This window comes from Athene noctua, chromosome 1 (assembly GCF_965140245.1).
Source record: "Athene noctua chromosome 1, bAthNoc1.hap1.1, whole genome shotgun sequence".
NCBI lineage: Eukaryota > Metazoa > Chordata > Aves > Strigiformes > Strigidae > Athene > Athene noctua.
Window position 1 is genome coordinate 257011043 of NC_134037.1, and position 26636 is coordinate 257037678.

The window sequence follows — 26636 nt, forward strand, 5'->3', positions numbered from 1 at the left end:
GTAGAGCAGCTTGCGTCAATGATAAAAAGTGGAGCTGGTATTAACGAGGTGGATTTAGTCCACAAATTCACACCATTGCACTGTGCTGCACACTCTGGAAGTCTGGAGGTAAAACATTATATTCGTGTTCAGACACAGCAAGGTTTTTGTAAGTTGTTTTCCTTCTCTGGGAGAGGCTGGACACAAAACTGCTAGCTTTGATCAAGCTAAATCAATAATCTCTGCTTGTTTTTCCCATTACATATATTCAGCAAGAGCGGAAGTACAAGATTTTAGATTTTCATTTTCCCCTTCTGAAGCCTCAGGCAGCTTATGTAGTCAGTGTTGCCAGATTTTACCAAATCAGTGATTTTCTTACTCTGAGCAAAATGTCTTATGACCTCCCATCCAGACTCATGACCTTCTTTTGTCACTGTTGTGGTTTTGCCTTCTCTTGGGACACCTAGAAAATCCCATAGGGTGTATAAAATGTTCTGAAGGTGATTGAAACAGGTGAGAAGTGACATGAAAACATGTTCATTCTCTTTACCAATGTCCTGTCTCATGCCTCATTTTCTATATAAATAATCCTAATACATTTTATTTTAATAAATGACACATTGAATATTGATGGAGAAATCAGCAGGTGCTTGCACGAATGTTTTGAACTTCCAGAAGGACTGAACTGCTGTATTCAGCACAACATTCACCTTCTTGTTGCAGCCTCCTGGTACAATCTTTATAGCAATCTAACCTTGAAGCAATAATGCCATGAATAACCATATAAAAATTCATGTCCCAAAGGAAAGAGTGTAAAGTTCTTGTTAAACTCATGAAATAATAAGTGCAGTGCTGTTTCTGGAATGTACAGAAACTGTCAAGAAAATGCTGATCATCATGTGTTCGACCCTAAAATAGATTGCTTACCCACCCTTTTCCGCTTCTATAAATTCTGCCATTTTTCATTTGACTCTCCTACTTTGCAATCAGTGTATTAGACTTTATTGAATTATCTGTCATCTATTTGTTGCTAAGCTCCTAGGTGGAAACAGTGGATGAACCAGAGCCGTAAGCTGGCCTAAAAGAACATAATAAATCATAATAATATATAATAAAAGGTTTAAATTGGTCCTATAGTTGTTTTTGGGTAGTTCATAAAGCTTTCCATTGCAAGCAAAAATATCTGCTGGATGAAGGTGAATAAAACAAAACTAGGCTGTGGAAGGATAAGAAGAGAGATGGGATTACACACACCTAAGAGGACTATTAAATTAAATGAGGCTTTAGATTTGGTTCATGGTATTTTTCCTGCCAGTAGTTTTAGCTGGAATTCAAGTGAGCGTGTTCGCATTGTTTTCTCCAATGCTTTTACCTCATGCCATGTGAATACTCTCACAGATTACATTTTAAATCTGGAAGAGAAAATTTAGGAAGCCATACTGTAAAATCAGTGCTGGGGTCTGATTTAGTAGGTTATTTGCACTTTTTGTACCCTTGGGTGAAATCTGAAAAGTCTAACTTACCTGTAACTTCCTAACACACAAATATCTGGCTAAGGCATGCTCTGGGCTGTCATATTTCCATTATGAAGTATTCCAATACTGTTTTGAAACGTAATATCGAGTGATAAATTATAGCTAAAATGTGCTTCAGATTAACGATAAGAATAGTTAAATAAAAACCTTTGGTTTTGGTTGAGCAGTGCCTTCACTGGTTGCTCTGGCATGGAGCCGATACAAGACGTGTAACTGCCAGAGGCTGGACAGCAGCTCACCTTGCGGCTATCCGAGGTCAGGATGCTTGCATGCAGGTACGCATAAATACTCACTCTCAAGTGAAAGTAAGTAGGGCTGAGCTTCCGTTTGGACAAATTCATTATGAAGATCAGCTGGGAGAGCTCCTAATGGAGCCATGAGTATCTCATCTTGATGTCTTTACATCTCGAATCAAGTCACTCTTGTTAAAACCAGTGCACTCACTTGCACTCTCTGTGCAAACAGATTTATTTTGTGTAGTGTGGGCCTTGAGGTCAGCCCAGAGATACTCTGCTGATCATCTCAAGTCATCCTGCTAGGCAGTGTTTGCTTTTGCAGCTCGTGAACTGAACTTCTGCTTTGCATTTCTTTTAGGCTTTGTTAATAAATGGAGCAAATGCAGAAGCTGAAGATGATGGTGGGTGCACACCGTCACACTTAGCTGCAGCCCATGGGCAGTCTTACACCTTACAAACCATATTGCGGAGTGGAGCGGTGAGAGACTTTTACCCGTAGTTCCCTAGCACAGAGCCAAAGTCTGGTATCTTTTCCATACAAAACTCCCTGGTTTAAACTGAGATTTAGGACTGTAGATTGATTACTGTTGGTGAATTTATTTTTAGGGTAAATTTCCTTTTTTTTTGTAAGACACAATGGGGAAATGATTGAACAATGAGACAATCAATAATGTGAGTAAACCACATTCCACTGAGGATGTCATTAAATGAAGATCAGGTGCTGTGGTAGTTGTTACTTCTTGAAATTGTACAAATCTTCTGTAGTAAAGGAGAGACAAACTGTAAAAAAAAAATAATCCAGATGCATATTTAAGGAATAATGACCAATGCAGCGATAGAAGTATGTCTAAAAATGCAGCTTTTATATGTGTATTATAGAAATAAAACCAAGAACCTGTGAAAAGTCCCTATCATGGAATGGGAACTGCATACATGGCATGAACTTTGGAAAACGTTACTTGGTTTGATTTAAAAACACAATGAACAGCTGATTCCTATTTATAAAATTTATCTTGTGTCTAAAATTAAAAAATTAATGAATTAACCTTCTGCTTTCCTTTTAGAATGTGAATGTTTCAGACAGGAATGACTGGAAGCCTGTTCATTATGCTGCTTTTCATGGTCGCTTGGGGTGTTTGCAGCTTCTTGTTAGATGGGGAGCGTGTATAGATGATGTGGATAACAATGGAAACCTTCCAGGTATATCAGGATAAATCATGCATTTTTTTAACCTTTGGTTTACGGTTGTTGTGTTACGTGATAATTTAGCAAATGAGAAATAATTCACACCAGCAGCATTTGCTATTTGGTTCCATGTAGTCAACACATTCCATTTTTATAACGATAGGGGGATTAAAAAAATCCAAAGTATTTATCTGTGGGTGACAGTATCCTGTTCACTTCCTGCTGCTCCCTGTTCATGGGTGCTGGAACAGGGAGCAGGCTGAGCCTGGCTGAGAGCACTGTGTAGGTGGGCAGCATCTCTGTGCATGCGATGGAGCGCATGTGAGAGTGGAGGTGACAGGAGGAGAAGGTTAGGTGGAGCAGGAGGCACTTTCAGCTGCTAGGTGCTCCTGTTTGCATTTGTGCCAGGCTTTAATGGCTGTGCCAGTGTGACCAGATTCTGGCATGTTCATCTGCAAGTTTTTGTATCCCACTCTTTTCTTAACTGCTTTGGTAAAACCTTTGTTCTCATTCACCCGTGATTTCTTCATCTCGATTTCCAGAACACTGATATTTCTGTATTATCTGTAATCTGTACTCTTTTCATAATCATGAGTATAGTTGCTCTAGCACAAAAAATGGGCAGCGTTTGTTCCTTGCTCTTTCTAGTTTCTCCAACATTCCTCTGCCCACCACGCCGCTGTCTCAATACCCTCTCTAAATTGAATGGTATTGTTTATATTCTGGGTTCTTACTGCATCCTTACCCTTTTAGCATTTTCCTTCTTCTGGTTTGTCACATTATTTGTTCCAAATAGCATATTTTTTTTTCTCTCTAAGCTGTATGCAGTTAATTTTTAAGTCCCTTCTTGAAATCTTCTACCCTCTGTTAAGCATCACTTTCCTAGTAAACTGATGATCTATCTTCTGCTTTGCAAACTTGGGTCTTGTGGAAGATGTGAGGCTCTTGCATCCCAGCAGGACATCAGGTGTATTAGCAATAAAGGGTTGTGACGTTAGGCACCCTGGTGACAGCGTGGAAGGCAGCTTTAGTTGCATTTGGGAACACTTCCCTGATGACAGACTTTCATGGACAGATAGCAAATGCCAGCACAATTGTACTTAAGTGCTTGTATATACTGGTTAGTCAAAAAATTGGTTTGGTTGTTATTTTGACACCTACAGAAGCTTGTTCTTCTAGTCTTTGTTGTGTTCCGTTTGATCTTATTATCATCCAAAGGAAGGGAAAGGCTTTACATGGCTACAGAAGATTAATAGAAGTGGTGTGCTGTACAGGCCAGCCTTTCCTTAGCTTGTGAAACAGCAAAGTGAACTGAAATCATCTTTACCTACTTCAGGTTCAAGATTAGCTGGGCAGTGCTATAATTTTTGCTAAGAGTATACTGGAGGATATTTACTGAGGTTGCAATGCCATCCACCTAAACCTTAAAAACTGGCTGCACCTTTTGCACGTGTGTGTTATAGCAGTGGCTTTAACTATCTGCAGCACACTAATTTTTTGAAAGAACCGCGGCTCATTCAACATACAGAATGGGCTGTATTTATTAATTCAACATTTTGGCTTTGATCTGTATCGGGTTTTGGGCCATATCCGTGCTTCTTTCCTTGCTCACTAGTCAAACCTGTTCTAAATATAGTATTAATTTAATCGTAGCGCAACATCCGAATTTTTCGGAGACACTGGTTTTTAGCTTGCAACTTTGAGAAGAGTGAATAGTGTTAGCCTGGTTGTATAAAAGGTGAGATGAAGCACAGAGAAGTTGGGATACCAGCGCCAACTACCCACTGCCTGTTTGTGATGCCTGAGACAAGGTTTTCCAAAGTTCTTGGCACTAAGCTGTGTATTTTGTGTTAACGTCACAGTACTCTTTGGCTTTAGTCTCAAGTGCAAGGGCTCAGCATGCCTGGGGATGGGACAGCACAGTTATATGTTGGGCACTGGCTACTAAGAAACACCCGCGTTAAAAGCCACCTATGAAAATCTCCTCTCTGTGTCTTCCACAGCATCCTACTGAAACTGTGCAAGAAGACCTGCACGGAATATCATTCTTTAATCTATTTTCCCCTTGCCATCTTTGCAGAAAATGTTGAGCTTTTCTGACTGCTTTCTGCACAGAACAGGCATCTGATTTAAAAAACAAAAAGTTTCATCGCAAGAGGTGAAGTTTTATCCCTGAGATTTTAGGTACCTGAAAGTGGATTCATAAGGGTTGAGTCAGTTTTTCACCAGCTGACGAGTAATCAGTACTTAGCTGTAACAAGGTACCTCTTCTTTTCACTTCTCCCTAAGTAACTCACTGAATAAAATAAAGGCAATGGGAAAAGCTGCCGTGGTTTCAGTGAGGCTCAGATTGTGTTGTGTCAAATTTTAGCAATCATCTATACCTAAGTGTGTCATCTTGCTGTAAAACCAATATCCACCACCTTTTAGAGCAATTATGCTCTGGAAAGCTGTGGATGGTTTGCAATAGAGAACTTGTACGTGCTGAAACTTAAGCAATGTGGGTTGATTTTTTTGGTCCTGGGTACAGTGTTTGTTAAGTGTGAAGATCATTTTCTTCTCACCTGGAGACAAATTAATCCTTTTGCCACATCAGCCAGCTTTTCCAGAGCACTTTCATGGAGTGATAACACATAATAACACATAACACATTTGTCAACTTCTTCTCATTAATGGCATTAGAGAATACTGCTCATTTCAAACCAGTAAGCATGCGTTTTGTACCTCTTACTTTATTATAGGCCCCGCACTCTGGTAGTATTAAATAACTAAATCTCAGCGTAGCTTAAAGGCAGGAGAGGAAGGACTTGACCTCTGCAGGAAGCAGTCATTGCCATGGTGAGGTGGAGCAGCTCCTGCACTCAGCAACTGTCTGCAACAGTTGAAAAAGTATAATGTAACGCTGTGAATAGAAGCCTCTGTCATGGGGGGATGTACCTTCTAATACTTCACCCAGCAAAGTGAATGTTGCTGTCCTTGTTTTATAGGTGGGGCAGCTGAGGGTGTGATGCAACTTGTTTGGGTGGCATAGTAGAGGTGGGAGTAAAGCAGAAGTGGCCTTATCTCCTAATCAAGGACACTGCTTGCTGGCCATCTGTAATGAGCATCCCTACGACAGTGAAGTCAGGCAGCTGCTGAAGAGTGAGATTTGTGTTCGTGGGGAAGATGAGACCCCAGCAGTGCACTCTCCTAGCTCGTGCTCGGTGGTCTCTTGGCAGTGTTGTGTTGTCACCTGCAATCAGCTCTGCCAGGGAATCTTCTCTGCAAATCCCGTCCTTGACAGCTTTCACCTCTTTTGAGTCGAGCTGAACTCTTGTCCTGGATAGGAGCTGAACATCCCCTGTTCAGCTGAGACTGCTCCTCTTTGTGCAGTGTTGGATGGCTTCAGCGCTGGTAGGTGAGCCAGATGTAACCAGCAGTGAGAGCCTGCTATCTTGGTGGGCAGCAGTGCTCTGCTCTAACATACTTTGCTTCACTTTGTGCTATAGCTCATCTGGCAGCGGTGGAAGGACACTTGCATTGCTTTAAGTTCTTGGTCAGTAAAATGGCCAGTGTCACACACACTCTGAAAGCCAGGAATGACCAAGGAGAGACTCCAAGGGACTTGGCTGAACGCTTCTATAAAGATAATATTCTGCAATATATTGATGGTGTGGAAAAAGGGGGGGAGCATCTGGAGACACAGGAAGGTGAGTATAGATCAAGATACTATTAAAATAGGCATTGTAATTCTATAGAAATGCTTGATTTTGAAAACTTGTATGAGCAGAAGTATAACATTTAAATGAGTGGTACAAGGAAGAGCAGTTCTTTTCAATGCTTGTTACACTTATTGATTGCTAAAGACTGGGATACTATGTGATTTTATAAATGTCTTAGGTTTACCCATGTTCAAAATAAAACTTGTTGCACTGTGTTGCACTAGGGATACCAAGTTATCCATGTTCTTCTTAGACTGCAGCAGAGATCCAGAAAAATGGTGTGATTTTCATGAGTTTGCAGATCTGCCTGCTCAGAATCCCTTAGTGGCATTGAACAGCAGCTTAGCCTGGAAACGGCCCACTGAAGTTAAGGTTACTTGCTGTCCAGCGATACTATTGCAGTCAGAACAGCTGAAGGATGCAAGTGTGGCAAGGTCTGTAAGGAGAACCTCCAACACAGCAAGGACATGAGAACTGCACCTTCACCTCTCTGCTTTTTCCAGGCACTTACTGTCCTTACCTGCTAGGTCGTTTTTAATTTTTCATATATGTATATCTGTCAGTACTCCCTGTCTATGTAAAATAAATAGAAAAATCAAATTGTCCATATGGGTAGTTTTTAAACAAGGAGAAGTGAAGTAGTTTATATATTTGGTTAGACTATGGAATTGAAAATAGGCAAATTACTCCAGTTACTACCAGTAATACAACATCAACTGTAAAAGAAAGGTATACTTGTTGTTTTGGGTTTATGAAATTAATCTCTTAACTGTTACGCCTGTAGCCATAACCAAGACATGTTCAGTCAAGTCTGTGATGAACAAGTGCTGGTTATGCAGCTGCATTTTACCTGATTAAGGGTGCATATACCTTGCTAGCTACAGCTATGAAGTGTCCATGCGTAAGTTGCTACGAGAGAGGCAAGCTGTGAGACAAATACAGCAAGTTTTGTGGAATTACTGGCATCTGTTTGGAAACACGTGCATTTCATTTTCAGTTTTAGCTTTCCCAGCTCATGGTGCTGCTTTCAAAGGGGACTTGTTAGCGCTTAGAAGATTAGTGAGAAATGGAGTAATCAATGTTAATGAGCGGGATGATAAAGGATCCACTCTCATGCACAAAGGTCAGTAATTATGATCTGTGTTTCAGCTTGTTACTGTTTGTTGCTGACTTGTTTACTTAGTTTTTCAAGTGGCTGCTCATCAGATAAATCTAATGAAAAACAGCATCTCATTTCCTGAGAGCTCAAAAGGGCAACCCCGACGTATTTTGTGATGTATGTGTGTGTAGGTGTCACTTTAAAAACAAAATAACCAAGCTGAAGTCAAGAAAGAAGAGTTTATATTAAAGAGAAAACACCATCTAAACTGAAAACTAAGTAAGTTGTTTTTATCAGGTGAGATGTGACTTTTAGAAACATTGGCTGGCTGGCTATAAGAATGATCTGTGTGAGAACTGGGCCTTTGTCTACTGAACATATCAGTACAGTGAAGATGTGTTGTAAAAACCACAGCAAAGTCATTTGGTAGGATGCTGAGAAGGAAGGCAAACTTCTGGTATCTGACACCTTGATATGTAGTGGAGTTCTGGCATTACAGAAAAATGGCTCTTGTGTTGGGGGTTTCATAGTAATGTCTGAAAGAAGAAAAAGAAATAGGATAGGAAAGAGGGAGGTATTTTTGTAATAATGCTTTTAAAACTATTTCCCACATTTCTTTTTGACTAGATAGAAATGGTAGAATTTTTAAAAACATTAAAAAAATTAGTATGTAGTGATTTAAAAAATGTTTTCTACATTCTTTCTCTTTTCTTGGAATGGTGCTAACCTACAGTTGTTTCATCCCCAATCTTTTCATGCAATGTTGGTGTTATGGGGAAATACTACAGCTGATACTGTAATTTCATTTCCTTATCTCAGTAAGAAAATAAATATGGCAAACATCCAAAGGGGGTGCTGTCAAGAAATGGATTTCTCCCTTGAGAAAAACAGTTTACAGGTTTCTGCTAGACACGCCAAATACCACCTTCCATATGTGAGATGTTGTTCCTGGCATCACCTGATATGAGCCATAGCCATGCCAGATCCTATGAGTAGGCAAAACTCTTGTGTTAGGCTGCAGCTGAAAAGCGTTGCCTTGAGTGTCTGGCCCAAGAAATGAGGTACCTGCAGCCCCAGAACAAAGCCCTGTCTTCTCTCCTCCGTGAGACAACATCACACACCACAGACCAGGGTGACCAGCTGTGTCTGGTAGATGGGAGCCCAAAGCCAGAGAGAGGGACAGCGCTTTGCTGCTAATCTGTGACGTAGAGGCCTTACTGCACAAGGCATGGCAGCAGTTATTTGTGTGTCTTATGCTCAGCACAGTTAGTTTAACTTTTGTCCAGGAAGAGTTGCCAGTAGAATTCTAGAACTAGAAGAAGTCACAAAACCACAGTGCGTGATCTTCCCCCAAACTGTGAATACCCATGTGACTTGAGCATCTTGACATACAGGCTTCTCTTGAAATAGTGTCTCCCCTGTGGTGTCTTAGTGAACCCAACCTCTGGCATGTCAAATAATGACAAAAGGAGGACATTTTAGGTTTGAAACACTTCAGTTGTCTATAACTGTCTTGTGTGCACGTTCCTTCCCTCAGCTGCTGGACAGGGGCACATCCATTGCTTACAGTGGCTGATGGAAATGGGAGCTGACTGTGACATTACGAATGATGCTGGAGAGACTCCAAGGGATGTAGCCAAGAGGTAGAAGTACATATTCTGTAGCTGTCATTTATTTACTTACTATTTATATATTAATATAATGTCATCTTTGTTGGAATTAATCCTGTTTTTCAGGGATGGAGCAAGAACAGATCAGGCCCATGAATTCCAGCTCTGAGTGATAAGCAAAGCTTTATTGTAGCTATCAAAGGTTTTAATTTTCACTTAATTTAATTTAAGGGGGTTTTTAACAAGGTCAGACATAAAAGGTGAAAACTAGCTGATCTATAAAAGGAAAGTTGTGAGGCAGTATGTTCACAGTGTGCTGTACAAAGTAAGTGAGAAGTAGCACAGGCTGGCTGATTTTTGCATCAATAAAATAATGCAGTTTCTGATAAGATTCAATTAAGAAATTCTGCAAAGAAAAAGATACTTCTGATGTAGGAGTCATTGTTATAAGATTCCACTGAGCTAGAGCTCATTCCATTGGAATACTACAAAAAGCAGATTAGCTGTTCATAGTTTGTGTACCAGTGCTTCCTTTAATCCTGAAACTGCTGGTGATAAATGGCAACATGAAGAGTTCAGAGAGCTTCTGTCAACCACATGCATGTTTCCAGATGATGGGGTTATTTCAGTGTAGATTAACTGTTCTCTGTCCAGATTTTCCCAGCTGGCAGCTGTGGAACTGTTGACACAAAGAACTGGAGACAGCAACTCTAGTGATGAAGAACCAGATGCAAACAACATAAAGTTTTTTGAAAGACATGGTGTGGAAGGGAGTACGGATAGCAAAGAAGATTTAACCCTGGATAAAGCAGAGAAAAGGAACGCACGCAGTAAGCAGTCTTTCCATCAATCCTTGTTTGAAAAAGATGGTCTCAAGACGTTATTGTTCTAGTTGCACAGTTTCTGCCAACTGCTGTGACTTTTGTTATAAGATGAGATAGTTGACAGGATATCTGTACCACCTAGCAGTCAAACAAATCGTGGAAAACTAGCATAGCAGAGGGCAATCAGAATAAAGTTGTTACACTGTTTTAATCTGTGTTTGCTGAAACCATGTTGGGTTGCTACTTGTTTTTGAGATCTCTTTGCTGTGTGGGTGTCAGGCGTAGCTCAGTATTTGCTGAGCAGCATGTTTCCTGCTCTGTGTTTGTGAGATTATTTTCCAGACTATTGGATTCCAGCATGAATGGCTTCTGGATTTTACTGACCTGGAGAACTCTGTCTTACAGTGAGGGCCTATGGCAAGATTCAAGAACTTAAGCAACTTCTAGAAATTGCCAACAGCAACTACAGACAGCTGGGTGGAATAACTGAAGAGGAGAAGAAGATGAAAAAAGAAGAAAGAGAAGCTGAGAAGTAAGGTTAATTTACCCTGCTAACACTTAACTCTGTGAGGCTGGTTTTAAAGCCTTTTTTAAGGCTAACTTACACTCAGATTGCTTTGGCCATTCTGTCCTTTTCACTTACCAACTTTAGCCAGGTCAAAAAGAAATGTGACTTCAGCAATTTGTCTGACCATTTCTAAACTTCTACCAGCAGTATCAGTCCCACAGCACAACACAAGTGTTTGATGGGTCTACACTTGTTGTGCAAGGTCATCTGTTTGTTCTTCAGGTTTTCCTGCAGCATATGTGCAGTAGGTCTGATAAATCCTGGATGTTTTGTTTGCATTGAGGATGACAGATACATGTATGCACTTTAATAAATATGAAAAAAGGCATTAGTCTTAGCATGGCTTGGATGGAAGTGCATATACAGCAGAAATTATTCGAAGACCTGCTACATTTCTGTGTCAAGGGCAATATATTTCTATGCTCAAGAAGGCATTAGCTCATATCCAACCGCAGCAAAAAGAAATCTCAGCAAACCTGCCCTTGCATGTGAAGCATTTTTCATAATGTCTGTCTGATTCTCAGGGTTTCCATTAAATGAAAGGGTTTTGTTAGACTGGTCAGGTGATTCGATGGGCAGACTGTCTTAAGTTTCAAAGAAAAACCCTTCTGTCTGTCAAAGATTCAGAGCTTAAACAATGATGCAGCATCTGAAAGGCAGCCCTGTCTCCACCTCTACCTGTCAGAGATTTGGCTAGCCCCTGTTCTCAGTCTCTCTAGATAACCATGTCTGTTACGTGTTTGGGCCACCCCAAACCACTGTCTTGATTTGGTCACTGAGAGGAGACTGTATCCAGACAGCTTGTATGGCACTGAGAAAGCAGCAGATTTAGCAGTCTGTGTATGTCTGGAGCAGGTAATAGGTGTCACAGATTGGAATTAAGTAGTATATCATCCAGGAAACTGAGGTCAGGATTTCTTTTGGCTCACCCTTTGTCTCAGCCCAGGCTGAAAGTTCATCTTCCTTAACTTGATATATCTGCAGTGTAAATACCTTCATCCCAGTTAGTTACCTTGAGCTCCTTTTTAGACTTGGAGAGGTGTAGGCACTTCCAGGGCATAATTTGACATGTACTCCAGGATGAGATTCATCACTTCTAGGAGTGTCTCTCCCGGCTTTAAATGAGGGTGACCAGCTCAGATGTTGATGCCTACGTTGGAAGGTCAGACCAATCTGTTTGCAATGATGGAAAAGTTGCTGTTGACTAGTGGCAGAAATTAGAGTTCATTTCGGATAGAGCAGCTACTCAAAAGCTAGCAGTGCCTGTTAGAGGGCTCTGATAAGGATCTTTAAGGGATATTGCTTTCTGTGGCATGTGTAGCTAAACTAGAAAAAATTGTGAGGATCTCTGAAGGGTCTCTCCCACCTGTGGAGGCCAGAAAGCATCCCTAGCTCCACACTGGCCTGAAATGGAAATACTGCTGCTCAGCATACCTACCTGCCTTCCCAGGGTACCTACCTGTGAATAAGCCCCAAGATGTTTGTATCATATGCCAGAAAAACTCATTATTTAAAAATATTTAATGACAACACCATTTTGCTAGATGGAAAACAGGAGTTGCCACTTGGGAAGGCCACTGTAGCAGATATTGAAGGTTTCTGCTTTAGTCCAGGTTTTCTGGCTGTAAGAGCCCTGGTGTGAACCACTGCACAATGCTTTGACCAGGCTTCATTGCATGGAAAAAAATGCCACCATGTGTGTGCCACACAGTAATGAGACACGCTCCAGAAATCTGAAGCATGCAAGAAGTCAGCCTGTCCCCCCTGAGCACTAATTTCCCAGCATAAGCAGAGGCTGTTCTTTCAGTGTCAGTAAGGCTGCTACAGCCTGCGAGCTTTGGGCTGCCTGAGTCAGGAGTACCTCAGCCCGGGAAATGCGGTAGCTCTTGCTGAGAGCTTTCCTGCTGTGCTGTGTGAATCCACAGGGCAGACATCTCCCTTTTCCTTTTACCAGTCTTCCATCTTTGTAGCTGTGCTAATTCATCCTGAAAGAGTGGAGAGCCAGCTCAACTCCAGATGACTCAGTTGCTGAGGTCAGTTGCTGTTATAATAAGAATTTATGTGAATTTTGTCTCCGCTAACCAGTTCCAGGAATCTCAATTAATTTAGGAGCCGTTGTGGGTGTGACCGATGAGATCTTGGGCAACTGTCTACCAGCCAGTGCTTCAGTTTCCATTTTGTAGGTGTCATGCAGACTGTCGTTTGAGTACTCCTCATCTGTGGCGAAGCCAGTCCATAGGAAGGGTGTAGAGGCACCAGACGTAAATGAAAAAGTTGCCTTTGACACCTCAAGAACCCCAGTTTTATGCTTTATTTCTCAGTTTCATCCTAACCGTTTTGCTCCTGGGGCACTTCTCCCTCTTCCGCAGCTGGAGATGAACCTGGGTTACAGCCTACCCAAGGCTCTAGCGTTGGCTCGGTGTGTGGGAAGACGTCTCCATCTCGCGGTCAGGTTGCGCTGAGCACAGCTGACAGCAAAGAACGAAAACCAGCTCGTTAGGGCTGTTAGAAAGTGTCCTGAGCCCGGAGCATACTGTAGCTCTCACCAGCACAGCTGGTGTGAGGAGCACTGCACTGCTTTCTGCTGTGAGCAGCCTTAGCAAAGGCACGGGGACGCCCTGGAGCAGCCAGGGCAGGTTTGGGTGTGCTTTGTGCTCTGCTTGTCCCCTTTGCTTCTGGCAGGGCTGTGAGGGAGCTGGAGGCCCAGCTGGAATACGAGCGAGTCAGGCGGGAGAAGCTGGAGAGCCAGCTGGATGACTGCCGTGCTGAGATAAGTCATCTTAGAGAGAGCCTGGAGAAAACCCGCATCCCCCCTGCTCTCCCCGTGGTGAGTGAGTGCCACACACACACCCCCCCCCCCCCCCCCCCAGCGCGTGGGACAGAGGCTGCTGCCCACTGCTTGTGGTGTTTGCTCTCTGAGAGTCCCAGGCGTGGTGCTAGCAAATACTGGAGTAAATGTGTTAGCAGCTTTTGGCTTGGGACGCTGAAGTGAGCAGTAGCCTTTGTTGCGTCCTGATAGCGTCTCTGCTGGGAAAGGATAACAGTTTCTCTTTGTACCCTGGCAGAGAAGCACTGATATTCTGATATTTTCATATTTTCATACTAACAAAGGGGAGTGGACTGATCCCTGAGTACTTCCACGCTGCCTGTGCAGTGACTGCCAGTTCATCTTGGCTGGTGCCTGGTATCAGAGCCTGGACTGGTGCTCCAGGACAGGTGTTGTCACCAACTAAAGGGTTACCCGGCCTGCGGATGGGTAGACCACAACCTGGGTTTGTAGGATTCCGTAATCCACAAGGACACACAGGCTTGTATTCTCTACATTTCTCTGCTTTATTACAGGTTACCGCAAACACCACAAAAATCACCACCAGCAAGTATACTACCACAAAATCACCACTGGCAAGTATACCTATGATTAATAAAGCAAATATATATCAAACTATTAGAAAATACTGTTAGCAATCAGTAATATAGTATCGATCAGTAGCAATCAATGATAAAGCAACAATCAGTAATATATCAATAACCAGGTATATACTATTAGAGGTTACTACAAACTTCGCATTAGTAAAGCAAACTTATCAATAACGTAACAGCTGATATATTTATGATTGATTACCTCTAAGGATATATAATATTGATATAAAGTGAATTAGATTTCAGAAGGGGTCAAACTATCCCAGAGGGAAGGACAAACTGAACGCCAAAAGTGGGGCCAGAGGGGGACCAAGAAAATAACAGGGCCTCACTTCAAAGGTGATCCACATGACAGCATCTGGAGGCAGCCAGGCATCCCAAGCGAGTGTCTGGTCTCTTAGAAAGCTTGTGCAGAGAATTCAGCTTGCTTAGGAAAGGAAAAGTATGTGTGTCACAGAAAGTTTTCAGAGGGAGAGGCTTCATTTTTGGATTATATCATTTATATATCATAAGAGATGCAAAAGGGTGGAGGATACGCCACTGCAAGCAGCCAGTAGATGCTGATGTTTCTCATTTTCTACTTTTCACCTGTAACAGTCAATAGATGATGAGGATTCTCTCCTTTCAGATATTTTTTTTCCAGACTGTCTTCCACCTTTTCAGACAATAAACTGGCTTTACAGTGACTTGATTTTGCACTTATTGGTGGTATCTCAGGATGCCTCTGATTTCTAGGTACCACAGCTGTACTTCAAAGAGACCGGCTGCACTTTTCAAGGATGTTTCTTGATCCCAGCCTCACAGTTCCCAGGCTGGCAGACATTTTCCTTGTCAGTATTCTTCAGCAGGCAGTTTCTTCTGTTCAGTAATTTTCCCCTTCTAACCAGGTCACCTTTCTGGCCACTCACATCAGGTATCACCCCCAGCTGGCGTGGTTTGTATCAATCACAGCACATGTAGGATATTTTTTTTGCTTCAGAACTCTCCTTCAGAACTGGTTTGTTTTCCTCTCTTTTACACCACACTGGGAAAGGAGAACTGTAGTAGAGTGTTGTGCTGCTGTGTGCAGTGCCTGATGCAGTCTGTTCTCATATGCCATCTGCTATCATCTTCCTTATCAAGCCTGCTGATAGCAGAGAAGTTGTAGGTATGAACTATCGATTGGCTTAGCAAGCAAAGACAGAAAAACTGTAGCTTTTTTAAAAATCAGATCTCGAAGACAGATCCGAAGTTCACATGCTAACTTTGGGGACAGCAGAGGTGACATTTCAGACCTTGCCCTGCCACGTAACTCCCCCAAACTGACGTGACAGCCAAGACCCTGTTTTTCAGATCTTTGCCATCCAGTCAGTCAGCAGCCTTGGGTGAGGCACCTGAATTCCTCCTGCTGTGGGTTGTGGGCACTGGTGTGTGCTGTGGGCACTGGTGGTTCTGCCAAGGGTACAGCTGGTGGAAAAGGCTCATGGCCCTGTCAGCCCGGGCTGTTCAGTGCTGTTCGTGGAGCTTCACTTAACTGCCTTGACCACTGTCCTGCCTTGGCTGTGTGACTGTTTATAGGGCCCTGCTATAACCAGTATAAAAGTTAAGTGAGGACTTTCAGATTTAGCTCCTTCCTCTGCCTTGAGGAGCTGAGAATATCTATCATCCTGGGGGGACATTCTAACCAGCACAACATCTGCTTTTCTGAGACGGAGCCGTATTCATTTCCCTGCTGGCAGTCATGCAGAGTGACCACTGTACTTCGATTTTCAGTGGTCTAGAGGGAGTGAGTGAGAGCAAACAGCATTATAAGCCCATTATTAGGACAGTCATGCAGGAGGGGGAAGCTGGCACCCCTTCACATGAAACATGTATGTATTTATTGGAGGAGAAATTGGGTCACTGGATAAAAGGGGTAACATTACTGCCTTCTTCAGCCAGGTTGGAATGAGGCCCAGGTGCTTGGAGTCTACCTACTAGATAATGATCCTTTTCTGAGTGTGAGGGGGAAGAATGTTTGATGGATGCTCTGAGCAGGAAACAAGCATTTACAGCTCAATTTTGTTACCATTTAAGCTGTGCGTGGATTTGGCCACTGAAACATCCAGGGTATTTCAGGCCCCTTGAGAGCAGAGCTGATGCTACTCCCAGGTAGCTGGGATCAGGAGCTGTGGACTGTGTTGTGCTGCTCGTCCTTGGAGGACAGAGGCATTTCCATCCCAAGAATTTTATTCCCCTGTTGCCATCGTCTGATCCCAGGCTAACGTGGCACAGCTGCGTGTGCAGCATGACCTGACCGATTCAGCTGCTGTAACTCAGAGCAGTGAGGCCTTCAGGTGGCTGTGGTGTCCATGTCACTCACGTGTGCAGGGTGCTGGCGTCACAGCCTACGGTCAGATGTGCCCATGGGTGCCTGGGCAGTGCAATGTGCTCCGGCAAACCACACTGCACGGTTCTGTTCCTCTCCCTCTATTCCCCCCTCCCTGCATTCTCCCTCCTGCCCACCCTTGCAAGATTCCTTCTGTGCCTTTCCTGCCCCCCTGGGCCTTTTTTCCCCCTTCAGCCTGTGCCAGCTTTCCCTGCTACCACATACAGGCTGCAATGCTCCTACAGCTGTTTGCTCCCCGCTGTACCCTTGGGACTGATCCTTCCCATGCTGCCAAGACCCCCAGGCCAGCCACGTGCCTCCACCTTTGAAAGAAAAGCCACTTTCTGCTTCCACAGCTCGCTTTAAAGACATTACCCATTCTACTCCTCTGGCAGGTTTAGGAATCTACGACAGCTATGGCACAGAGTGCCCCATTTCTAGGGTGGAAGAGTGGCTGTAGTTCTATTTTTTTACCAGCCTGAAAAAGTCCAGTTGGGCATTAGGTTAACTAGCTGGGGCTGGAGACAACTTCTACTGAGGCAGGTTTGTTTTCAAAAACTTCTGAGTGCTACAACCAAGGGGCCTTCAAATCTCACCCTGCTGTGACTGTCATCCCATGCCCTGGACAACACTCTCCCTCAGCTTCAGTTTTAACACAATAATCTTTACTGAAAGTCATCTATTTTTAAATACTGTCTTGTGAGGTAGCAGGTTTAAGTGATTTTATTTAATGGCTACAATGTCCTTTGTTTCAGGAAGCTGAGACCATCTCCAAGTCTTGCAAAGAGAAAAAGACAGTAAAGAAGAAACCAGCCTACAGCCCTGGAGGAGTGTTTGTGAGACTGCGCTGAGGTGTGAAACTCCAGTGAGGGGCAGGCAGAGGGAAGAGGTAGAATGGGAATATTCTAGACAATGCAAAGTGTTTGCATAGCCCAGCTCCACAGATGAGTCATTTTCTGCATTCCACTAAATTATTTTTTTTATTTCTCTGGGATAGAAAATATTTTTAAGTCACAAAAGCAGCATTTTTAATAGCAAAAAAAAAAAGCAGAAAGACTTCTCTTCCTGTCCAGGTAGCAGTTTAGCAACAGCTTTGCAGACTATAAGGTGAGATTTCAAGAGTTAACTGCAGGAATGGCATAGGCCCTCCTAGGTCTGGAAAAATATTCTCATGTACTAGTCTGTTTTGTACTACTACCTTAGGAGGGGAAAAAAATAAAAGCACCTTACCTCCTAAAATAACCAGATAGGGCCTTCAGTGTGGAACCAGAATACAGTCTCTGGGAGTAGTTCTCAGGTGCAGACTGGTGCCAGGCCACTTGATTTTCATCTTTGTCATTCCTAAATAACCAGGAAGCAGCTCCTGTGTCAGGTGCCAAGTGAACAGCAGCGATGGGGCTCCGTCTGACCGAGGGCTGAGGAGCTCACTAGGTCACGGGGCATACTGTGGTTAGAGACAGCAATCCTAACCTCTCCTCCCGTGCCTAAAAAACATTTTGTGACTTCACATATAAAGATTTTTCTCTAATCCATGTGCTATTGTGAAATTATTTTCTCCTTGGAACCCTCATTGTGCGTATTTTAAAAGCTTTGATTTCAATAAGAAATCCTTGCACTATAAGGTTAGTTTGCTAGTGCTTGAATCCTGAGCTGCCCTCTCCTTCCTTACCAAAGGAAACTTGATCTCTGAGAATTTCAAAGGTTCTGGTTTTACGTGCACAATTTTGAGGGAGAGGCATGCTGAGAAACAGCGTAAGCCTTCTACCAGCTGAAGAGAAATCCAGCCTCTAGAGCCCACTTCAGTGAGTAGGGAGAAGCTGCAGCAGATGAGCTATTTCCTACATCACTGTTGGTGCTGAACTCTCATGTAGCAACACTGCAAAAGGTCAGCCCGAGTCATTCCATGTCCAGAGGGGGGCAGCGAGGCTGGTGAAGGGTCTATCTAGAGCGCAAGTCTTAGGAGGAGTGGCTGAGGGAACTGGGGTTGTTTAGTCTGGAGAAAAGGAGGCTGATGGGAGACCTCATCGCCCTCTACAGCTCCCTGAAAGGTGAGGGGGAGTTGGTCTCTTCTCCCAAGTAACAAGCAATAGGACAAGAGGAAATGCCCTCAAGTTGCACCAGCAGAAGTTTAGATTGGATATTAGGAAAAATTTATTCACTGAAAGGATTGTCAAGCATTGGAACAGGATGCCCAGGGAAGGAGCTGAGTCACCATCCCTGCAGGGACATGATTTAGCAGTGGACTTGGCAGGGTTAGGTTAATGGTTGGACTTAGTGCTATCTTAAAGGTGTTTTCCAACCTAAATGATTCTATGATTTTGAGAACCTCAGAAACGGCTATAGCTTACCAGAAGACGGATTTGTACGTGAAACAGTTACAACAGACACAAGGGGCTGCCAACACCCATGCCTGTTTGACAAACAGAGACAACAGAAAAAGCAGCTTCACTTGCCAGCGTAACAGCCCTGTGCCTGTTTACAGGCTGGTAATGTCTATTCAAGACCCTCAAGGTAGTCACATAGCAAACATAAGAAATTAATTTTATTTTCTTAAATGAAGATGATAAATAATTTAATGCACAGAGTATAAGAACTGGCAGGATACCAGCAAGTTCAACTGTAAACAGAACAAAACCGCAATAACAAATTGCCACTAACTGGTCCTACATACCCTTTAGCCCACAAAGGGCCTACTCTTACTTTCCTGTTGTGAGGGGTCACCACCAGCAGTGAGGAGCTGGTGTCCCCCACGGCATTACAGAGCAGCGCGGAGGAGCACGGAGATGGGAGGAGGGTGACCACCGCCACACCGGCACCACCGAGATGCTGCGTGTTTCCATGTTACAAACCAGATCCTACGCACGGAAAACACGCGAGGATTTATTGGAAATACTCTGCCCTACTTGAAGGGAGGAGTTAAGAGCACTTATCTGCCCCAGGGCTGCACAGAGTTGCTGAGAGTGGAGGCATTTCCCTCTGGAAAGACAAAGAAGTTCTCCCATTCTGTTGACCTCTGGGGTTATGAAACTTGCAAAAGATTCTAAAAAAAAGTAAATCTATGGAGACATTTTAGTTCTAAGTGAGATTTTACATTTATGGAAACCAGTTTTCAGGAAAAACAAGGATTCTTTAGTAAAGGCCTTGGAGTGTGTGTTTTTATATATATATATATATATATATATATATATATATATATATATATATATATATAAGAAAACCAAAGGGCCATGCTTCAGTCAGTCAGGAAAGAGGAACAGACCAAAGACAAAAATACAGATCCTATACTTAAGATTAATTTACCTGGATCAGAGTACATCTATTGGAATCTGGTATTAGTATTCCCATATTGGGAATATTATTTCCATTTCAAGGGGTTATCAAATGTTCAATATTTCCATTCTGAGAGGAGCTGAGAGTGAGAATGTTCCACTGAGAATGTTCCAAAAAGGAAACAAAATGAAGTCTGAAACACATTAAGTAACAGTTTCTGATTTACCATAAGGAATCCTTTGAAATAAATACAGTCTTCAATAGGGGACAGTGAAATACTACTATTTGCCTACTTCCCCTCCAATTATTTTGATCTTTAGTGTTACATATTCAGAAAACATTTTTAGTGCACAGTAAGAATATCAAAAACAAAAAGGTACCAAGGTTATCTACAGCACAAACACGATCGCTGAACTGATGTTGCCTGGGTGGCCCTTTCTTCATCTGTATTTGATGCAGTCATTCCATTTAGATCTATTTCCAGAACCTGTAAAATCCCAGTGCTATTGCTAAGCAAGTGAATACCGAAGCTGTTGAAAAGAAAAAGAAAGGAAGTAATTAGCTGAATGCTAAATTGTATCACCTTCTACATAAAGGAAATTAACTGCAAACAGATGGAAGAACAATAGAATAATTTTAGAAGACAGTGAGTTGTCTTAGAGGTGATATCCTGCCCAGGAGCACTGCCCAGGTGGTGAGATGGGAGGTCAGGGTCAGCAGCCTGGGGAACTGTTTGCAGGTACACATCTGAGTAACAACACTGGGTAATACTGAGCACAACAGGCTGCAGTAACTTTTACTACTGTCACCTATCTACTGGCAGTTGTATTACAGGAGAGATGGCTGTACCAGGTCTTGCGTTAGACATAATTAAAATGATTGCCCACTGAACAAAATGACAATGAACTAGCAATACACACTATCTGACAAAACATTCAGGACACCTAGGCAGCACCCCTAGGCAGCACCCCTGAAGCCTGCTGAGTTGTCTTTCAGATTAGTTAAGCTGCTGTTTCAATTTGTCTTAGAATAAAGCTAATTATATTTCCCTTTGAACTTGTTCTCACTTTCAAATGTAATGTGTTACCCTCTTTTTATCCAGCTCCAGTAGAATAAAAATTTCACTGGTTCGATATATATTGAGAAGACTGTGGCAGGTGCCCCCGCCCAGTGAGAGCAGAGCTTCTTGGCTGCCGAGGGGTGGCAGGTCGGGGCTGCCTTTGTTCTCAGGGCCTCGCGGTATTTGGGGCCTTTGGCCAGTGGCAGCCGCTATTGACCACAGGTCAGATCGGGCCCGGGCGTAAATGGAGTCCCCTGGGGGAGCCATTGGGAGCTCGTCCCCTGGAGCAGCAGCTGCGCTCGAGGACTCTCCCCTGGGGTCAGGACGCTGCCCAAGGAAACTCCTCGAGGGGCCTTGGGTCGGGACGGTGCCCGGAGCAGGTCCTCGGGGTTGAGAGCCCTCACTTGTCAGGTGAGAGATAATGCGTTTTGGGTTGCTGTCAGACCCTAGGGAGTGGGGCTTTGTTCTGTGTTTTGGGTTGCTTAAACCCTAGAAAGTTGTTCTGTTCTCCTCTCAGAGACATTTGAACATGTCATTTCTGGAGAGCTAGTTCATTCTGTTAATAATAAATTTTTAATTTTTGGTGGTTGGTGGTTTGAGAGCCTCTGTAAGAATCTTGAATCAGACTGAAATTAGTTCTGCTTGGCAGGGAAAAGTACCAGTACGGCCACACTGAGACTGTGTGGGGGACTGAATGGGAGGCAGAACTGGTCACTCAGACTAGTCCTCAGTATCCAAAACATCCAGGATAATTTAAATAAATGGCAGCTGGGCAGCAAGCAGAGGTACTTCAGACCAGACAAGGTATTTAGGCTTCTTTCCTACGCTTTAAAAAAAAATAAGAAAACATGTCCATGTTCCTCCTAATCCCAGTTCTGGGCACAATCCTAGTCCAAGCGCAGCAGTGTCTGCATGTTCCCACCTCTTCTGTGTTCTGTCACATTCCTTTCACTTGGGGAGGGTTCCATCCCCCCCAGTCCCAGGTGTCTGCTGTTACACGACTGACCTCCTGAATTCACTTTGCATATTCTTGAACAAAATTTTATACATCCCAAATATAATTCTGGTACTCACCTGCTTGCCTATCACATACCTGCCAAATAACGTATCGTATCAAGTTTATTTGATTCCATGAGCGTTTTTAAGGAAGCTATTTCAGTGTCAATTTTATTACTGATTTCTGAGATAACACTGTTGGTACTTGAGTCCTGAAATATCAGAAGACAGCATAATTTGACAATGATCCCTAGCCCTTTCAGCTTTGCAAAGCCAAACAAGAATACCATGCTACCAGCAATACGAAAGAGAAACAAATTTCCAACCTATCACTGAAGTAAAATATGTAACTCGAAGAAAACTTAGAAGACAAGGAATAGCATTTTATACAATCCAGGAAGAATATTGGAGAGAGAATGAGAAAACTCAGATCATACAGACTTTTGTCTCTCATATGGCAGTATATCACTGAACGGTGTTCAGTGAAAATCACAGAATCATTCAGATTGGAAAAGCCCCTTGGGATCATCAAGTCCAACCCTCAGCCCTACTCTACAAAGTTCTCCCCTACCCCACATCCCCCAACATCTCATCTAAATGGCCCTTAAACACACCCAGGGATGGGGAGTCCACGCCCTCCCTGGGCAGCCTATTCCACTCTCTGACCACTCTTGCTGTGAAAAATTTTTTCCTAATCTCTAGTCTAACACTCCCCTGTTGGAGTTCACATCTCACAGCTGTAGACAATAAACACGTACAACAGACGTGAGCAGTACCACTCAGCCTTTTGCTTTACCATATTTAAAAGTCTACTAACTTTCACAGAAGTTTGGGATTTACGTAACATGCAATGTGTAACTGTATCCTGTTCAATATCAACTGAGCTTTGTTCAGTACTTACTTTTTTATGAAACTCTGTAGATGCTTCCATCAGTTTCCTCTCCTGATCTGTAAACTGTGGATAAAAGATAGATGACAACTGTAGTAACAAAAAACAAGACACAGAACCGATAAGGGTATCTTCATAGAGCAGCTTACCATATCTGTCACTCTGCTTCTTTCCAGGTTTATGTCTAGCTTGCTGTCAGCTCGGATTTTACCAGTTTCATTCTTTAAAGCAAATAAACATTATGAAAATAATGTTGCTTTCCCCAACAGAAGTGTGTACGTACTTGCTGTTTACTTACCATTAGCTGCTGTTTAATTTGATCCAATTCAATTTTCATTTTCTAGGTGCAGAAGAGGAAAATAAAAAATAATTTTACAAATTCAGAAAACTGCTGACCAAGTTTATCATTCATGTGTTACTACCACACGCATCCAATTACTCTTCCATAATTTTTCTTCCAATACACCAATTTGTTCTTGATTAAATATCCTAAACTAGTGTGTTCAATCTGTATAGCCACATGTAATCTGCTGAGAATTTTCCTTAGAATAAAGGGATTATTTTGTAATAATGATAATTATTAAAAATTAATTTATTAAGACTAAAAACAGCGGAAAAATACCAAAATGCTATCAAGCAAAGAGAAATGTGCCTCAATCACCAGTTTAATTGTAGCAAAGAAACAGGTGACTACTCTCCCTGCACTGTATGGTTAATGCTGACAAGACTGTATCAGAATCACCCTTAAATAAAATTACAGAAGATGATTTAAAAATGTGTAGATTTTCTTCTTTACAAAAGAACTGAGCAAGTCTTATCATAGGAAATATATTTATGTGATCAAAGAACTTGAAATCTGCAAACACTTCCAACTCTGAGAAAAGTATCCAGAATTACTTTTACATTCATATTTTGTTCCACAAAAATGTACAACAGACATAAATATTTTTAATTATATAATTAGTACCTCATTCTCTGCTCTCAAGTTTGCAAATTCACTTTTCTCCAGGATGACCATATCTTTTCGAATGGAGTCCAAATGTGCCATTATCTGCTGTAAAGTTATTTCCTTACAAACAATAAAACATGTCAATGATTAACTTGCACACTTTCTGGTCAGTAGGAGAAAGTAGATTTTTAGGTCTGAAATTATAGGTCTGCAAAAGCACAAAAATGGGGGGATTCTGCAACAAGAAAGTGACAGAATTTTATAGCTGCAATTTGTTTGGAAGAGTCCAGAGGGTTTGGGTTTGTGTTTTTTCTGTTGCTTTAATACACCAACTCTGAATTTAAGCAAAAAAGCCAGAGTATGAAATAACTACAGGTTAGTCCTTCATTCTCTTCCATTTTCAATGAACATTCAGTAGGCTATAAAGCATTAATTATTGGTTTGAATCCAGTTTCTAAATATGCATTTGCACTTCTTGCTCACAAAGTCACAAAAAGCCAAAGATTTAATGATATGAGTATCACACCGTCCTCTCAGCATTAAAGTCTGACACATACTAGTAAAACATTGCTAAAAAGCACGGAGAAAAGCCTTCCTGGTGTTTGGACTAACAAGTTCAAAATTCAACTTGTATTTAAAATCTACAGAGTAAAAAAAAAAAAAAAAAAAAAAAGGAAGAAACTTTCTGTTTTAGAATCTCAAAACAATACTGCTTTAGTTAGCATAAGGAAGCTACCCTACTATTTAGCAGGGAAAAGGATGTATTTTTGCGGGATTCTGCTTCTAAAGCTGAGAGCCAGCAAAATAAATAGCTCTCATTCAGACTACAAGGCATCAGGATCTCTCAGAACCTATACTGAACTAAATTTGTTAAAATATGCCCTGACCCAACTTCCACTGAAATCTTTGTTGAACACAATGAAGTTTTTTAAATTCCTGGGAGAATTTCAGTTGCATTTACACCGAAGAGCTGATTTGCCTTGTACCATCTTAAAACATTCAGCCGCAACACTAACTACACTATAAAAGTCAGTGTTTCTACTTAACACAATTCAATGCAAATTACACTGGGCATACTGACTTTGTGTACACTTAGCATGATTTCTGAAAAGGTTTCCATTTTGATAAAATAGAGACACGTTCTTTTCTTCTGAGATTTATAGAAAAGAAAGTTAGATAACTTTTATAATGAATAAATGCCAGTAAAATAAAAATCTGTTGGAAGTATGGCTCAGCAGTTAAAATAAAACAGCAATGAATGCTTGAATGCTTAATTGCATTAACTCACGGAAGATATGGCACGTAATTTCCGCTTGCACAGCCTTCCTGAGTAATTATTAAAAACCATTACTGTGCATCAGAGCTTTATTATCCTGGCCCAGGTGGCTAGCCTACAAAAATCCTAAAGTTCTTTTTATTTTGGCATGTTAAAATGAAACTTATCACCACCTCTACTTGTCACCTCTCTAGAAAAAAACAGCCATGCTACTTAACTGATGCCCTGCCTTCAGATAGTCCACAAACACGAACCTGAATATCTAAGCAAAGGAGACACCCCTATGCTTTGCCTGAGTGCAGGCTGAGGTGCCGACCTGACCAGCACCAACAGCCACCTTTACACACAACTAAGTAATTCAGAGCCCACGTCCTGTCCCCAAGGGCACATGACACACCACAGATTACATCCAGATGGATAAAATCTCTTCCTTACCTTAACTCAAGGTGGCTGTGTCCACCCTGCCTGGTGGGAACACTTCCTGGCCCTATACTTTCAGATAAACTGTGCCCACGTCAGGCAGACTGAGTTGGCACGAGTCAAAATCAAGCCAAGGTGCTGCAGTAACTGCTGAGCATTCTGGATGACTATGGTGTTTGAGCCCATGCCCAAGCCATGCTTAGCTTTTACTACAGATTTAGCTTTAGGGACTGAAATGCAGAGTAAAATCATGGAATAGTTTTAATAGTAGCTTTTATCTTATGAATGGGAAAATAGGACAAACACAGCGTATCTCAGAACAGCTGACATCGTTACTGAAGAAACTGACAACGTCCTGGTATTTTAGGTGGTCTTGTTATCTCTCAGGAACCCTGCCTTGGATCTCTCCTCTGCCCTCAACCATCGTAAAGCACACTTAAAAGTTTGGTTTCACCTCAGAGCTTTTCAGCAGCAAATGAAGCAATCTCTGCATTACATTTACATATTGTGGCTGTAATTGGCAAACACTCCTGTGAGATGAAAGGTGTAAGATATTACTAGTCTTAATACCTTGAAACTTAGGAAAACCTATCTCAGTGAAGTGTTTAGAGTACTACAGAGTTGCTCACTTGTCTTTTAAATAAGCAAATATGAGCCATTATAGTGACACAATGCTGTATACGTACAGCAGACATTACTTTTTACCTGCTGAGCCTGTGTAACCATGTCCTTATAGACTGTGTCTAAGCTGACATTCGACAAGGTTATTAATGCCGATACGATGGTCTCCGCTTGTTCCTTCCCAAAGCCTAGAAGACAGTTGAAGGATGACAAGTTAATATTAGAAAGCTGGATGAAGAGCAAGACGTACACAATAGAGTGGGAAACTCAAGTGCTGTACCTAACTACAGCAGCAAATGGGAAGTCACACGGTTACTGAAAACTGACAGTGAGGAGCCAGTCACTGCGACTTTTAAACCAGAAAAGACACAGACAGTGCTGCAAAAATTTGAAGCACATTAACTTTTAATACACTTAGTCTGTGCATGCAGCTGACAGGACCAAATTTCTATACAAAGTTTACTGTACATGCATTCAACAGAATTTTACTTTGTAATTAACTTTCACAAATTCTGTTAAAACCAAATTTACCTGGAGCTACAAAGCATGCATTCTACACAATAATAAAATTAAAAGGTACATCTGTATAAATTGAAATTGGGCAGAGATATGAACACACACAAAACTGATTTTAAAACTGCTGCATTCTGC

The 26636-nt window shown here is 42.1% G+C and overlaps 2 protein-coding genes across 2 annotated transcripts in view; one reads left to right on the top strand and one right to left on the bottom strand.

Annotated features, from left to right (window-relative positions):
* On the top strand, positions 1 to 19703 carry ANKRD42 (ankyrin repeat domain 42). The gene is made up of 11 exons (XM_074917772.1): positions 1 to 108; positions 1682 to 1789; positions 2109 to 2228; positions 2815 to 2950; positions 6424 to 6624; positions 7634 to 7759; positions 9273 to 9378; positions 10000 to 10175; positions 10575 to 10701; positions 13420 to 13564; positions 14080 to 19703. Exons 1-11 carry the CDS (start codon positions 19 to 21, stop codon positions 14197 to 14199), a joined length of 1455 nt encoding a protein of 484 aa, XP_074773873.1. The 5' UTR covers positions 1 to 18; the 3' UTR covers positions 14200 to 19703.
* CCDC90B (coiled-coil domain containing 90B) overlaps positions 19027 to 26636 on the bottom strand; it is an 11695-nt gene continuing 4085 nt past the window's right edge. Inside the window, exons 3-9 of the mRNA XM_074917773.1 lie at positions 26070 to 26173; positions 23687 to 23788; positions 23018 to 23059; positions 22869 to 22940; positions 22732 to 22785; positions 21928 to 22042; positions 19027 to 20304 (exon numbers count right to left, since the gene is read on the bottom strand). Of these exons, the coding sequence (XP_074773874.1) occupies positions 20249 to 20304; positions 21928 to 22042; positions 22732 to 22785; positions 22869 to 22940; positions 23018 to 23059; positions 23687 to 23788; positions 26070 to 26173 (545 nt within the window). The 3' untranslated portion in view covers positions 19027 to 20248. The remainder of the gene's footprint in view (positions 20305 to 21927; positions 22043 to 22731; positions 22786 to 22868; positions 22941 to 23017; positions 23060 to 23686; positions 23789 to 26069; positions 26174 to 26636) is intronic.